The sequence below is a fragment of the Micropterus salmoides genome, unplaced genomic scaffold (assembly GCF_014851395.1).
Source record: "Micropterus salmoides isolate LMB-PRFRI ecotype aquatic unplaced genomic scaffold, ASM1485139v1 Ms_hic_scaffold_16, whole genome shotgun sequence".
Taxonomy (NCBI): Eukaryota; Metazoa; Chordata; class Actinopteri; order Centrarchiformes; family Centrarchidae; genus Micropterus; species Micropterus salmoides.
The window spans coordinates 16,160,362-16,175,722 of NW_024040707.1; the positions used below are offsets into that span (position 1 = coordinate 16,160,362).

The 15,361-nt window shown below is 41.6% G+C and overlaps 2 protein-coding genes across 2 annotated transcripts; one reads left to right on the forward strand and one right to left on the reverse strand.

Moving 5' to 3' along the window:
• Positions 1–447: 447 nt before the first annotated feature.
• On the reverse strand, positions 448–14,032 carry LOC119905421 (transmembrane prolyl 4-hydroxylase-like). Its single transcript, XM_038722457.1, has 9 exons — positions 13,300–14,032; positions 13,000–13,081; positions 8,291–8,487; positions 8,067–8,157; positions 6,701–6,863; positions 6,425–6,610; positions 5,236–5,326; positions 4,897–5,020; positions 448–1,849 (listed from the first exon to the last, which is right to left on the reverse strand). Exons 1-9 carry the CDS (start codon positions 13,666–13,668, stop codon positions 1,635–1,637), a joined length of 1,518 nt encoding a protein of 505 aa, XP_038578385.1. The 5' UTR covers positions 13,669–14,032; the 3' UTR covers positions 448–1,634.
• Positions 9,576–12,983, forward strand: LOC119905422 (secreted frizzled-related protein 5). Its single transcript, XM_038722458.1, has 4 exons — positions 9,576–11,236; positions 11,767–11,942; positions 12,023–12,109; positions 12,262–12,983. The coding sequence occupies exons 1-4, from the start codon at positions 10,665–10,667 to the stop codon at positions 12,579–12,581; spliced, it is 1,155 nt and encodes a 384-aa protein (XP_038578386.1). The 5' UTR covers positions 9,576–10,664; the 3' UTR covers positions 12,582–12,983.
• Positions 14,033–15,361: the final 1,329 nt, after the last annotated feature.

Below are 15,361 nucleotides of genomic sequence, written 5' to 3' on the forward strand. Positions count from 1 at the left end.
TGAAAATGCCCCACAGCGCTGTCTGGTGGCATCTTGCTCTGGGTAGTTGCTCCAAATCTCGAGACGCAGTGGACCATGTGGAGGTTCCCAACTTTCGGTGCAGGGAGCCCGATGCTCCACCAAACAAATGTGTGGTTACTTTATCAACTAGAGTTATCTTAAAGTGTTTTTGAATAGGTGTATGTTTTGATTTTTCTCCACCTTCAGTGGGGCTACTGTGCTCCCACGGTGGTGGCGCTAGGATTTCTGGTGCTCACATATTTAACCTAAACAAATAGATCCTAATGAAACTTTCTGGCCCCCTCTAGCTGTAGTCTTTCTCCACCGCCCTTCCCACTAATGAAGGATGCCTAACCTTAACCTACTAGAACTGTGGCTGTGGTGGGATAAAAACTCACAATAGCATGATTGTTTCTCTTTCTACAGCAAAAGTCCATACTCAAGGGGTAGGTGCCATAATCAAATGGGGATTTTTAATTGCACACATTATTAATGACTGGACACAAGAAAGGATGAGCCGCCAACATATCATTTACACGTTTTGACACAGAGTGGAAAACATAGGAACTGGCGCAGACAGGACACTAGTGCAGCAAAACCATTTCTGTGCCAGCTCATATTTAACACAGAAATTGTAGTGCTGTATTTGATGTTGGGCGACATCTAGTGGACTCGGTCTACATCAACAGGTTTGCATGAATGATCACAATCGCAACACCACTCATAAAACATTGCTTTATATATATATATATATATATATTTCATTACATGGAATAAATACAATAAAATACATCTACATATTCAGTGCAACACCAAGCAGTAATAAATATTTATTCCTTTAACTTGAATCACCAAATGGTGGTAATAAATAACGCTCAAATAAATACTCCCGGACAATTAAATATTTTGTGTGGAGCTATGAGGTTTCAAAGTTCAAAATTTCACCAAAAAAAAAAAATAAAATAAAATACTGACAAAAGAGTTTATCATTGAATTACACCTGAAGGACTGGCCTCTCACAGCCAGTGTGACAAGCCATCATTTTGTTCAGTCCTGCATTTGCAGTGATTGTTCTTCTTAAATAACATGTCATGATAAACTCTGGAAACAAAACTATAAAATAAGGACAGAACAGACATACATGGTCTCACAAAAACATCCCTCAGGAACACATTCACAGATGAATATTGTGACATGGCTTGTAACAAAAGGCTGTCATTCTTCAGCAATATAATAACAATGACCTGCAACAGGGACAGACGCTTAGTTAACCTAAATCGAAGGCAGGACCGCATGTAATATCTTCTTTTATGGTGCGATTAAATAGAAAATGAAATCACTGTTTAATTTATAATTGAATTTAGTATTTGTCTTATAAATTAACTGAGAGAAGATCAATGCATCTGCCCACCACAATTCTATATAAAAACCCACCCGACTTTCATAATGAAACTGACTTATGTATTAAGTCAATGTGAATATGCAATATCTGGCATGCTTTTTGTGCAATTTTCATTTCGACTACAGCCTCTGGTATTGTGGAAAAGTCTGCCAGGCCTCACTGGCTTCATAGATGCAAAAGCGACTCAGTTTCAAAATTACAGTGGCTTTGTCATGTCATTAAAAAGGCCCGGCTATAGATCCTGGTGGAGTTCACTGTGTGGGAGAGGTTGGTAATGCTCCTCCATGCCCGACTTAGCATGATGCCTTTGTGCAACTAGTCTCTGGTAGCGGGCCTGCTGCTGGTGGTTTGGGTCCACATTTACCCAGCTGTTGGCCACCCACTTCACCCCACGCCTGACTGGGCAGTCGCCGTGCAGGGAATACTCGTCTAGCTCGCCCATCCAACCTGAGGAAGGCAAGGGGAGAACAAATACAGATAAATGCCAACAACAAGCCCTCATAAAATTTCAGAGATAACACTGGATGACTGAAGAACAAAAATAAGGTTATTTCTAAGCTAGAGCGGACTCAAAAAATAGAGCTCGCAAAAAATTACAATGTGTGTTAAGTGAAATACCCTCACTGTTGTTATGACTATATGCCCTCAAGTCTCCACAAGTTTAGCTGTCGTTGTTTTATTAGGTACAATAGGGCCTGCACTGCTGACCACCATCAATAGCTCTCTGACCTCTGAAATTTCAACAGATCTTTCGTAAAACTGCTTGCGTTCACAAGCTGCTGAAGGGACCCGGTTTACAGAGAGACTTAAAAAACATCTGGTTAATTTCCAAACAGACCTTTGTCTCATAAATCTTAGAAAAGGTTGTGCTGGACCAGCTACTACAGGCACTTAACATTATTTTTGAGAAGTCTCAATGTGGCTTCTGCATGCTACATAGCACAGACACCGCCCTCCTTAAGAATGACGTTGATTTACTGATGTTTCTGGTGCATGTTGTGTGTGTTGCTTTTGCTTGACCTCAGTGCTGCAACAACCTTGCAGTCCTTTTAACAGATTAAAACAGTAGGCAGGCATTACTGGAACTGTTTAGGATTGGTTTTCCTTGTACTTAGCCAACAGGGTTTGTTTTTTGGTTTGTTGGTGAACAGCTCAGATTAAACTAGGGCTGAAACGATTCATCGATTAAATCAATTAATTCGATTACTAAAAAGCGTTGACGCAAATTCTTTGCATCGATGGTTCGTTTAATCCATATAACTATATAGCATACTGTTTCGCACAGATATTTATTACTGTCGCACTTCACGTTTACGCTGTGAACACGACGTGATTTTGATACCACTGTTTGCAAAGTGGAGGAAGAGAGAAAATAGCGAGGGACAAAGTAGAAAATGTCCAGAGTAAGGGATTATTTCAAGCTAAAAGAAAACTCTGTAATGTTACAGTCTGTCCATCGTAAAACGAAACTTATGTCGCCTACGGCAATAGCACGACGGCATCTGATCAGAAAGCACATGGTCTATCATCAAGTCCACGAAGCAGACCACAGACAGAAGGTAACAGTAACTTTAGCATTTAACTGAAATCATGATTGATTGATGAGTTGAAGGCTATCAAAAGTAAGCCAAGCAATTGTACTTAAATGACGCATCGATGAATTGATTAAATAATCTGTAGAAGCTTCAAGTACTAAAATCATTGTTAGCTGCAGCCCTAGATTAAACACTGAATACCACAAGGATCAATCCAGCTCCAACTTGTTCACAACTCAGCAGCTAGACTAAACAAAGTGATTCTCATCACATCACACCATTTTGGCTTAATTGCGTTGTCTTCCAGTCTCTTTTAGGATCCATTTAAAAAATGTCTGTTAAAATTCCTCAGTCATCGACATCAAAGGAAGGTTAAAATTAAGGGCATCCAAGAGGCAAATGTCTTCAAGTATCTTCCACCAAGTGTAGTTGCCCTTCTTCGGAATCCATTTTAAAGTGCTTTTAAATCACAAATGATCTGGCGCCGGAGCTCCTTACACCATACAGTCTGAATAGGCCCCTCACGTCTGCCAGACTGGGTCTTGTAACTATTCTAGAGTCCAGGTTAAAACCAAATGGTGATTGAGCCATTAGAGGTACTGGCTCCTCAACTCTGGAACAGCCTTCCACTGAGCATCTGATCAGATGACTCTGTTGCTGCTTTTAAATCTCACCTAAAAACTTAATTTTATAGAAAGCCTTTCCCCAACAGCTGACAGACTACACTTCTTTGGTCATAATCTATTGGTTTATTATTTCATTCATTTAGAATTTTTATCTTTAATGTGTGCATGTATATGAATAAATGTATGTATGTACTGTATGTATCCCTACCATAAGTATACTTCATTCATTATTTCCCTCTTGTAATTGTCCCTTATGTTGCTTATGTTTTTAATCTTCTTACCTTGGAAAGCACTTTGTGCCTAAAGCACTCTATAAATACAATTATTGTTATTATTATTATTATTATTATCATCATTAATAATATTAATATTACTTCAAAAAGCTAGATTATCCCTGACTTAGGAGTCTAATATAAAGAGGCTAGTCTCTTTGAATCCAATGAGATTTCAGTCAGATTTCATTTCAGTTCAGGAGGTTATGATGGTCACAACAGATTGAATGAGATAAGTTTCAGAAAAGCGAATTACGAGCGATGACAGAAAAAAGACAGAAGACATGGAAAAAGAGAGAAAAAAGTAAAAGCTAAACACTTTGAGTGGACTGTTTTGTTCCCCCACAGGCTCTCCATCCATCATCAGCTTTGCAGTCACAAGAACCGATACAGGAAATATTTCCTGCCCAAAGCAACTCCCTACAACACTTCACCTCTGTCTAAAAGAAAACTCTCAGCTTAGTTTCTGTCTCAACCAACTCCAGTGTTTGCCCCTCCAATAACTTTGCTCATGATGAATTTGCACGTCTTTACACTCCTACTCTACTTCACTGCATCTTTAACTTCAACTTTAGTAGGTTAGTACTGGTAACTGGTTCGTAGGCCTATCATCTACCAATACTTTAGTGTCAATGTTGGAGATGCGCCTTCAAAGGTTATTAGCAAGCATGTAAGGAGCCTAGCTAATATATATACACTATACATGCACTATATATAGTTATCGTTAGAATACAGCTGGGTTGTCGAGGTTAGCACGCTCTACATAACTAAGTCAATATCAACTGCACGCACCCACGCATCATTGTTTACATTATTCATGTGGGTGTTACATTCTGGGATCAAACAGAGAACAAAACTTACATGTTATAAGTTTTAACCTCTGTAAAGGGATTAAAAAAGTATGTTCACATGCTTGGGTCTCCCTGGATTCAGGCCTAAAAGCTAGTAACAGGGGCTTTGATGTACATTGCTTCCTACAATAGAAGGGCCCAAACCAACATACTGGAGCGCTCAGTGAATGTGTGTGTGCAAATGATACAGCGAAAGCCTTCTATTCTTACCTCTACCATCAGAGAGATGGTTGTACCAGAGGAGAGCTGTCCCAGCAGAAGGTTTCATTCTCAGGTTCCCTCTGCCACATGTCTCCTGGGTGTCTGTCAAATCAACTCCATCCTGAATCAGTGCCTAGGACACACAAAACTGTAAACAGCCTGTGTCGGAACTTTTATTTTGGCACTTTGTGTTCATTTAGGTGTCAGATTCCTTGTCTTGGGTCAACACTGTCTGCGTCTTATCAGCAGCATTCAGCTTATGTACCGTTATCATCATCAATTCACAGTGGCAAAAAGAGAAAAGAGGCTTTGCTGGGTTATGACTGCGGGTTGTGAAAGCACTCTCACCTGCTCTTCATAGGTACGGTTGTCTGCCACAGGAAAGGTGGTCTCACCACCTTCCTCTACAGAGCTGAGGTAGAATAACATGGTGAGATACCTGGGATAAAACAAGAAAGGAAGCGACAAACACAGACGATTGTGAAAAAAAAAACATTTTGTTTTATGCCCCAGCACTTTGAATAACCGTCTTAAAGCAATAACTAGTAAATAAATAGTAGTTTGGCAATAAAATTATATTTTGAAAGCAATGAGGCAAACAGGTGAGAAAACAAGAAAGAAATTGGTGCTGATGACTGATCATGAAACTCACAATAGGAATGTTTTAAAAAATGGTGTGATTATAAACTGAAACAATTATCCAAGTGAGAGTGCTCAAAAGAAAAACTAATCTGGAGATAATTGACCTTTCGCTAAGCCACGCCCTGAATACACTGGCTAATCACAGCGCAGTATAGGACTCGCTCTAACTGAGGTCCGACACTTTCATGGCTGTGCTCCGTTGACTCATATGCAAAAGTCGTTTTCTAGTGTTTTTTTGCTGTATTTTTCCAAAATGTGGTCAAACGTTGTTCCTGGGGAACTTGTAATAATTACAACTGCTACCCAGAGAGGTTGAAAGGAGAAATACGATTTATTCCCTTTCCAAAACCTAAAAAAAACCCTGAAAAATGCAGGCTGTGGATTGTTTCTAATGTAATGTTAGTTAGCTAATGATTTTAATAGTGAACAGAGACCTACCCAGCTGTACAGGAACAGTGTTGATCCTTAGTAGTATTGTTGTCTTCTTTCTCAATAGTCAGGTAATACGGTGGTTGACATTTACACTGTGAATGGTAGGCTTTAGCTTCTGTCTTTATTTATTTATTTATTTTTACATCAGTTTGACTGACTGAATACAACCTTCAAATGTATAATGGAACTACAAAAAAGTCTGCTTCTTTCTGAGATCACTTTTTCCAGAAATTAAACAAGGTTTCTCCAGGGAGTGCAGTAATAGTAGCAGCGCTATGCTAAAGGTCCGACAGGTCCGACAGTTTGTCGGACTTAGCAACAGTAACTAAGGGGGGCTTGGCTTAGCGATTATGGTCGTCTGTGAAACAACATGACTACTAAACTGCGTTACAGTTCACCTACCTAAACTAACTTTCAAAGTATACTGACTATAAAGTAAACAGAAAATGCATATAATACATGCCTGCAAGGGACCTCTGTCAGAGCAGATGCGTTTCCTGCAAGTCGTGTGTGTGCGCAGGTGGTCTCTGAATGAGAAGGGCTGCTATCATAGTGGGCATTGCTGAAATCTCCATGCTCATAGCGAATCACCTGAAGCGGCTCGCTCAGCTCAACCAATGAAGAAGGCAGACGCGTCAGACTGGTTACTCTGAGCAAAAGACATCAGAGAGCAAAATGCAAATATTTAATAACAGCATGACAAGCAAGTATGTGTGCATGTGTGTGTGTGTGTGTTTACCTGTTCCTGAGTGTTTGCAGCACATAGTGGGATCCCGGGTCTTGGTAAAGCCATGTATGTTTGCTTCTCTGTTTGAACTGAGTCCGGAGCTTCCTGCTTTGCTGTTGTTCTGGGCGCTGGGACACATCATAAACATGCCTGAAGTCATCCAAGGTCAGCGTCCCTGCCAGGAACAAACACACGCACACAATCCTTTAGTAGACTATTTTTATTCCTTCATATAGCAGGGAGCCTGGGACATAAAAGCAGTTAAATATGACCTCACAACTATAGATATGATTGAGTGAAATTATTAAACCAGTCTTTCAGTTGTGCAATATCAAGATTCCAGTTCAGTTATAATTTGATCTTGAATTCTTGGCTAAACAGCCTCCCATCACTTCCCTCTTTGTGCAACTGCATGCTGTTACTCTCAGCTGACTGAACGTCTGACCCCCATCAGTTACCCTGGGAGACTGCGCCCCAGCCGCAACAATAGCTCTGGGGTGCCAGTAAAGAGGTGGCCAGGCAGGGGGGAGAGAGGAGGGTTAACGAAAGAGTGTGGAGGAGGGGGTGGAATACAGGAGATCCGGGGGGAAATTAAGAAAAGGGGCAGGCAAACAATCAGTTTTTAATGAGATAGGATGAGGCACATCCGGACTGGGATGTGTACAACGCCTGGCACAATGGCATCAGGTCAAAACGGTGTCACCCCTCTTCTAGCCGTGCCACTCACAAAAAAGACTCGCACGCAATCACAGCCAACCGTCAGCCACTTACTTTTGCAGTACCAGTACACAACAACAGTGGACCCCCGAGACACACACACACACACACACACACACACACACACACACACACACACACACACACACACACACACACACACACACACACACACACACACACACACACACACACACACACACACACACACACACACACACACACACACACACACACACACACACACACACACACACACACACACACACACACACACACACACACACACACACACACACACACACACACACACACACACACACAGAAGGAGAAGATCCAGCAGATGTATTTACACATTTGAATTTGAAAAGCTCATCTTGAACCACTGACTGTAAATGAGGTTAAACTTTAATTAGCCATTAAAGGTGAATAGCAGCAATGGTCTCTATGTCTGGACTGAATCTTTGCTTATTTTTCTCACTTTACTTGTGTTTCTGGATACCTTTGTTTTAAAGAGCTCAATGAAAAATGTCCTTTAAATTGAGAAAGTTGCATTTAAAATAGTGTTTAAAAGTTCATTAAGACTATTCCATTTTCACAAGTTGCAAGTTTCTCCCAGTATACTGACACACACTTGGGCAAATGCACACAAACCACTAACCTGTTGGGCAGGCTTCCAGACCAGTGAGTATATGCCGCAAGTTGTCTGGGTTCAACCAAGTTCCATCTCGAGAGCGTGAGTGACTCACAATCTGGAGAAGAGACCAGAATGTTGTTTTCTTATTTCAACAAAAAGCATAACACGTTCTGACAGTTCATCTTATTTCTCACTACTAGGAATGGAATTTTCTGCATTATGGACACAAGATATTTCTCTTTTGTTACCTCCTGCTTCTGCAGCAGCCCATCCTGGTTTAGGTCCAACAGGCTGAAGACCTCCTCTGTGCTGAGCGAAAGTAGTGGCTGGTTTGACCCCTCTTGTCCCTGGCCAGGGGCTGTCGCCTGGCTCTCCATCAGACCCTTGAGCTGAGCCAGCTGCACCACCACGCGGCACTCCTCCTCTGACAGGAATCCAGGGATCTCTGACAGGAACAGGAAAAAGACAACAGTGTTAGGACACATTTCAGCCTTGGACATGTGTGGTTAGATGCTGCCGGTACCATACAAATTAATATGGGGACACATTTATTTTGCTGAATTTTGAAAAGCACAATTTAACTGCCACACTAAATGGCCAAATACACAATCACAGAAATGAAAGGTCCATATTAAAATACTAGCAAACCTTTAGTCTATCCAAAATTAGCTTGAGGATACCAGGAGACAATCTATCAAGAGATCGGCTTCGAGATTCTGGGTTTGTTTACAATTGAACTTACGCGCATAATGACTGACACATTCACACGTGAAGATTATGCATGATGATTAGGCAGCACTGAAACCACTAACTGATAAAAAGCAAACTAACTGAAACCTTTTCTTTTCAATTGCAGATTCACACCAGAGGCGTAGTTGTTGATGTCTGTGCAATCACTTAAAATTCATTAAAGCATTTCTCATGTGTGAAAATTCCCACACACGACCTCCGCACACAAAAATGTCAAGCAGATCTATATTACACACCCGAGGTGGTGAGTGGGTGAGTGATTGACTTTTAAGTGGATTAGAAGATCACTGCTGACGGTTGCTGGCTTGATCTGTCAGACTAAATGGATTACTCTAGATTGCCGAACAAAACCCTTACAGTGTGAGGGGCCAATTTTGAGATAGTTTGATCAATGTATGCTAATATTAGTGTGATTAGGATATGTGGGCACTAACAAGCTAGACAAATCCCAAATCAAACTTTTTATCATGGTACATTAGGAAAACACTCTCTTGTTGAAACAGGGACTCATAACAGGCAAATCTATCTTGATATCATTTTAGAGTTAAATGCGGAAAACCACTTAACTTAACAGTGTATGCTAACCAATTATAGCTTTCTTGCATGTTTTAGTAGGTGTTTAAGCACTGGAACTCTTCAGTAACAGTTATACGTGTGCACATAAATGAGTACAAGCTATTCCCCTACATCACTCCCCAGTGAGCCATTTGTGGTATAGCCTATCCCACGGGCAGGTTTAATGAGTGACAACACTGGACTTCTCCCAGAGGAGGGTGGAAACTGTCGGCTTCTGGGAGTCAGTAATTGCTAACATTAATTTGTGCAAAGCAGGAAAATAATCATTTACACCTACTATACTTATTAGTAATGTTGTTCCAAGCTACCCCACATTAAAACAGTCTCTTTTCTCCATTTTGTCCTGGGTTTCCTAGAAAAATTTGTTACACCAGCAAAAAGTCATATTTCATGCATTTTATTAGATACATTTACTGAAGTTATTCAAGTGTAAAAGGGACAAATTACTGTTTCATGGTTCCCTCCTGTTCTGTCCCAGCAACCCATCTTTGTCTGTCAGTCATTTCCCCTCTTAATAAAAGGCTTCCGGCAGGTTGGCTGCCTGTACAGTAGAGACCTTGTTTGTCACCCGTGTCTTTTACACTGTACCCACTTGGTTAGTCCCTTTTGTCCAGCCAAGCCTCATTAATCTGGATAACTGATATGAATGAAGGGGGGGGGGGGCTTCCTCTTCTCCCTCCCGCCACTCTCTCTTTCTCCCCTGTTCAGACAAGCAGGAAGTGACCTGCTTGTCTGAAGAGGAATCAGGCCACGGCTACACAGCAGGACGACACCAATTCTTTTTGTGTCCACACACACAAAACGCACAAGTAATGCGCACAGGAGCAGCTACTACTGTCTTGTTTTGCACACCTAAAGAAAAAAAAAAAAAGTAGGAGGGGTGGATTAAAAAAGAAGCGTAAATAGCAGAGAAGTCAGGGCGGGACAAATGCCGGTGAAGGAGTTTCTCTACATGAGGGTCAATCAAGCTCAGGGGAGGGAAATGGCAGAAAGCCAAAAGTATCCAAATGCCAAATAATCCACCTTACTAATCTTGAGCTCTGTCAAACATACTTAAATCTGCTCATAAACACATAAGTGGATTCACATCTCTTAATAACACTTTAATGTGAGCCCCCAACCCTTCTCCCTACTGTTCTCTACACCTCCCCTTACCCCTTCCTATGCAAATGTAATCACCGCCCACTATAAATAAACCTATCCTGCCATGCTCTCCTACACTGTCACACACGGGGTCTTCATTCGCTCAAGAGACACACTTCAGGATTGCTCCTCCTTTCCAACTTCTTTCCCAGGATGTCTGCAGTGCGCTGCCCACATTTTACCTCCAGAAAGTCCTCCCATTCAGCCTCCCTACTACTTCTCCTTCTGCTTGCTGGGCCTTACAGCACAATAGCTCTTGGTCCTGGTAGAGGAAGGGCAGGGCTGGAGGGACGAGCGAGGGCTGAGGGTAGGGTTAGATCTGGAGTAAAGGACAAAGGCGGGGACAGGGCAAGTATTGAGGGCAACATTGAAACTGGATTTGGAGATCCTCCTGTTTCTAGACTAGCTGCAGCCGATGATGATGATGATGATGAAGTGTGGGGGGACCCTGGCACTCCCACTGGCTTCCGGTCCACTTTTTCTATAGGTGAAAGCGGACTGTGGGAGCCCCGCAGTTCCTCTCGCTGTGTCCCTATCCCATCAGGCATGGCCTTGTGCCAAAACATCGGTTATGACACCATGAGGATGCCCAACCTGCTGGGTCACGAGTCTCCAGCAGAGGCTGTACAACAGAGTGCCAGCTGGTTGCCACTACTTGCAAGAGAGTGCCACCCTGATGCCCGCATCTTCCTCTGCTCCCTCTTTGCACCCATCTGCCTCGACAGGTAAGTTTCCACAAAAAAGCTTTTTTCTATTAACATATATAGTCAACTTTTTCAAGCCACAATTTCTTTGTAGGAACTGTCATTCACAGGGAAGCTGCTCACAAGTTTTTGTTTGCACTTGATATTGTAGTGTGTCGTGTGTCGTATTGTAGTGGGTCCCAGTTTTAAATCACCCTTACATACGGCTGAGAACGACCAATAATGAGTGGCTTATTTTAGTAACAGTGCAGAAATAACTGTGATTTTAGATTAATGACAAAAGTTACACAACAGCAGGGTGATCAAGGGTTAACACCTTTATGAAAGCTATGCAAATTGAAGCTGGTCTGGGTTTCACACAGAAACCAAGCCATCAAAGCACTATAATCTTTTTTTGGTCACATTAGCACCCCTCAGATTAGAAACAGAAAAACAAGCAATCAAATGTTATCTTATCCAGTCTTGTTAGTTTCTCACTACTACACTACTGATTCAAACCCTGTCATCTATTTAATGCCGCTTATGTTCCCTCTCCATCCCCTCTTTAACAGGTTTATATCACCCTGCAGGAGTTTGTGCGAATCTGTACGGGACAGTTGTGCACCAATCATGAGCTGTTATGGCTACCCTTGGCCAGAAATCCTGCGCTGTGACCAGTATCCTGCAGACCATCTCATGTGTATCTCCTCAATCACCAACAGCACTGTTCACACAGGGGGGCGTAGAGGTAAGAAAGACAACATAGACACATAGGTTTGAGGTGATTGCATTAAACAAAAGATTAAATTAGTGGTTTGGCATTTTCAGTGCCCCAGGCAAGCTGCAGAGATTGTGAGCTGGAGGATGCCTCTTCTTCAAAAGATATACTGGAGACCTTTTGTAGGAGTGATTTTGGTGAGTATGATTATTCTTCCACCTCTTATTTTCTGTCCGGTCCTATCCTTGATTATATGTTTTTGATTAATTATGGAAAATGAACAGAGAAGAGCACACTGCTCCTTAAGTTGATGGCAATCATGTCTTTTGTTTATCTGCTTTCTCCCCAGTTGTGAAACTGCGTCTAACTCGGCTCAAGCATAGCCCAGTGAGTCTGTCTCAGTTCTCTCTCGCTGACAAACTAGACATTCTGAAGCACGGACCCCTGTTGGGTGGGCAGATCCGTTCCCGCATCGAACTGTGGCTGGAGAGGGATGCCACCTGCGTAAGGAACATGACGCGGCAGCATCCACGAGGCGGGACCTTCCTAGTGACAGGCACAGTGCAGGGGGAGCGCCTGGTGGTCAACAAGGCTTATGCCTGGCAGAGACTGGACAAGAACCTGATGGCGGCAGCACGCAAATGGAAACACCACAGATGCAGGAGCTAGGATTACGTTAGGAAATCCAAAAGAACTGAGATGTGAAACAAACATTAAACAGCTATGCATAGGGAAAGGATAGACATAGCATTTAGAATTTGACTAAATACCTACAACTGTAAATTATGCTTGGTGTAGTCTCTTTAAATCATGTCCAAACTTCTGTGGTCATGGAAGAAATAATATGCAGTCAGCTAGTCACAAAGGAGTTCATAAAAGAACCAACACTGTCTCTCAGGCAGTGGAGGTCAAATTAATAAAAAGAAGTATAATAGACAATGTACATATATGTGAATTTTAAGTAAATATTTCTGGTCTATATTTTGTATGGCTTTGAGAAAAAAATTAAATGTTGTGTTCTAAATCCCGATCGAATGCCATTTATTCACACATAGCAGATCACACCCAAAGACCACAGAGCACTTACCAAACAGCAGAGGTTTCAGGCTGATCGTCTTCATCTGGTGCGTTCTGTCTGGCGAGAGGGACACCTGCTGAACATGACCCACCTGCAGATGGAGAAGACACATTATCAACACAATCACAACATGAGGGGTTTTCAAATGCAAGGAAACATTGCTATAGCAGCTGTTAGTCACGTTCAGTTCTGATGAATTTAACATGGCTCAGGTTGGGGCTGCACTTATTGTATTACAGTATTTTGTTTTTCCATTAGAGAGTTAAAATGGCAAGCTTTATCGTCCTGCAAGTATGCCCGTTTTCTTACCCGTATCCCCTCAATGCGAGGAAGACTGAAACTCTGACTGTAGTCTTCCACATGCAGCTCTCTTGAAGCTGGGTCAGGATGGGGCAGAGGGGTCCCACTCTCGCTGACTGATGCGGAGGAGGCCTCGTCTCCGCTGACAAGATCCCCAGGGCCGTTGTTGTAGTGCACGTAGAGCAGCAGGCCGATCACATTCAGGATATATACATGGAAGAAGACCATAACCACAACGAAATATGCGCGAGAGCAGATACTACTTCTCTGGACTTGCAGTCGAGTGGAGCGCAGAGGCGGATTGCGGGGCGATAGTAATGGTTTATCCCCGTCGTCGTATTCATCCTGCTTCATTAAATCTTTCAAAGAGTCTTCCATTTTCGCACCAGGCGATCGCAAAACAACTGCAATGGAGAGCTAGATATATCTATTGACTTAGTAACGTTACTGTCAATGTCTTTTCACTTTTTACGTCTGCCTGATAACGTTGGCAAACCTAGCTAACGTTAGCTACAGGGCAATCCTCCTCATCTGGCTGTTTCGATATAAAAAATCGACGCTGTTGTCACCGCTGCTTTTACCCAAAGAAACGGGGCAGCCCCGAGCGAAAAAGCAGGTAAGCAGGCAGTCGTGTACTTTGATAAATAAATGTGTCATCATTACCTCAGGTCCCTTAATCCAGTGTTTGCTAACTGGCTGTTGTGCTGCCCCTGACAACCTGCCTAAAAACAAGACAAGCAAGCTAACAAGCTGCAGCGGAGCCGCCGGTTCAGGTCCCACAGGAAACCGTTAGCGACCTCTAGCGGTCAATGCCAGAGCAAAACAAATACTCGCACTCTTTACTGAAACTAAAAGCACCAATTCAACATTTTACTTTAGTAAAAGTGCAGAGGTAGCTAAGCTAGATTGTTTTTTTGTTTTTTTTTTACATTTTCCTTCATACTTGAAATACACTAGTCATCTTTTGATACAAGAAACATATATAGATGCACTAATTAATCAAACCATTGATTAAATGCAAAACATAAATGCAAGAAGTCAGAGTGTTACAAGTCAGAGTGTTACACTTTTAACACTAAAAAATAAGTCCTATTAACCCAGTGTGTCTCAAATTAAAGCCTGCTTCAAAGTAATCACGTTACTGCTGTATTATCTAATAATGTTACTTAAGAGTTGTTGTTTTTTTGTTAATATGTTTCAAATTCTTTTAGATGTCTGCTAAGTTCTCTGTTCTAATTTCATAAAATTGCTTCTTACAAGTGAACTAATCATTCTCTTTGGTTTTGATGGGTCTTATACAATCAAACCACTTTAAATTTAACCACTTAAGCCACTTAAAATTGACAATGAAAGGAACTTTGCTTTTGCAGACAGATATAACATAATATTCACACTTCCTGTCAAACACATATGAAACAGACATTGTTTAATACAAAGACTGTATGTTAATTGATGATTTATGGTTATACTAGAATAAACAGTTTAACATTTAAATTTAGTGAAATTTGATCATTTTCTAACAGAAACGTATGTCAACACAGAAAAACAAGCTGCTTTGGGTCATGTGCCTCTGGGCCAACTGTCACACAGTGTTGGCCCCACTGTTGCAGTCATAATAAAACCTTGTATGCTAGCGAGCCACACCTTTATTAGCATAGGTTATTCATGTTAATTTTTAACCAATACCCCAGAGATAAAATGTATGTAAGTAAAATTTGTAGACAGCAGAAGAAAAATACTCTAGATCTAAAACGAAAACTTCTGCTTAGGTGAAATTATCAAGGTCCTTTTCCACAGGCAGAGAGAAAATTTTTCTGAGTTTGTGCAGATTAAGTGTCATAGCTTTGTCTAGGTTTTTTGTGATTGAAGGAATTTAGCGTGTTAAAGTTGCCCCCTGTTACAATTGCCCCGGTCTCAGTAGCCTAGCTGTCAAAAATGTAGTGGAGTAAGCTAACATTACAATATTTTCCAAGAAAATCGTACCAGTGCCATTTCAAACCGCAAAGACATTTTTAACTATCCATCAAAACATTTTTGTGATTGATTTATTTTTTCATTCATTCATCGTTGT

Coding starts and splice junctions, on each gene's coding strand:
- LOC119905422 (XM_038722458.1), top strand. CDS start 10,665: ATGTCTGCAGTGCGCTGCCCACATTTTACCTCCAGAAAGTCCTCCCAT. Junction 11,237..11,766: donor GCACCCATCTGCCTCGACAG/GTAAGTTTCCAC, acceptor CCTCTTTAACAG/GTTTATATCACCCTGCAGGA. Junction 11,943..12,022: donor TCACACAGGGGGGCGTAGAG/GTAAGAAAGACA, acceptor TGGCATTTTCAG/TGCCCCAGGCAAGCTGCAGA.
- LOC119905421 (XM_038722457.1), bottom strand. CDS start 13,668: ATGGAAGACTCTTTGAAAGATTTAATGAAGCAGGATGAATACGACGAC. Junction 8,158..8,290: donor GGCTGCTGCAGAAGCAGGAG/GTAACAAAAGAG, acceptor TCTCTTCTCCAG/ATTGTGAGTCACTCACGCTC. Junction 5,021..5,235: donor ACCGTACCTATGAAGAGCAG/GTGAGAGTGCTT, acceptor TGTGTGTCCTAG/GCACTGATTCAGGATGGAGT.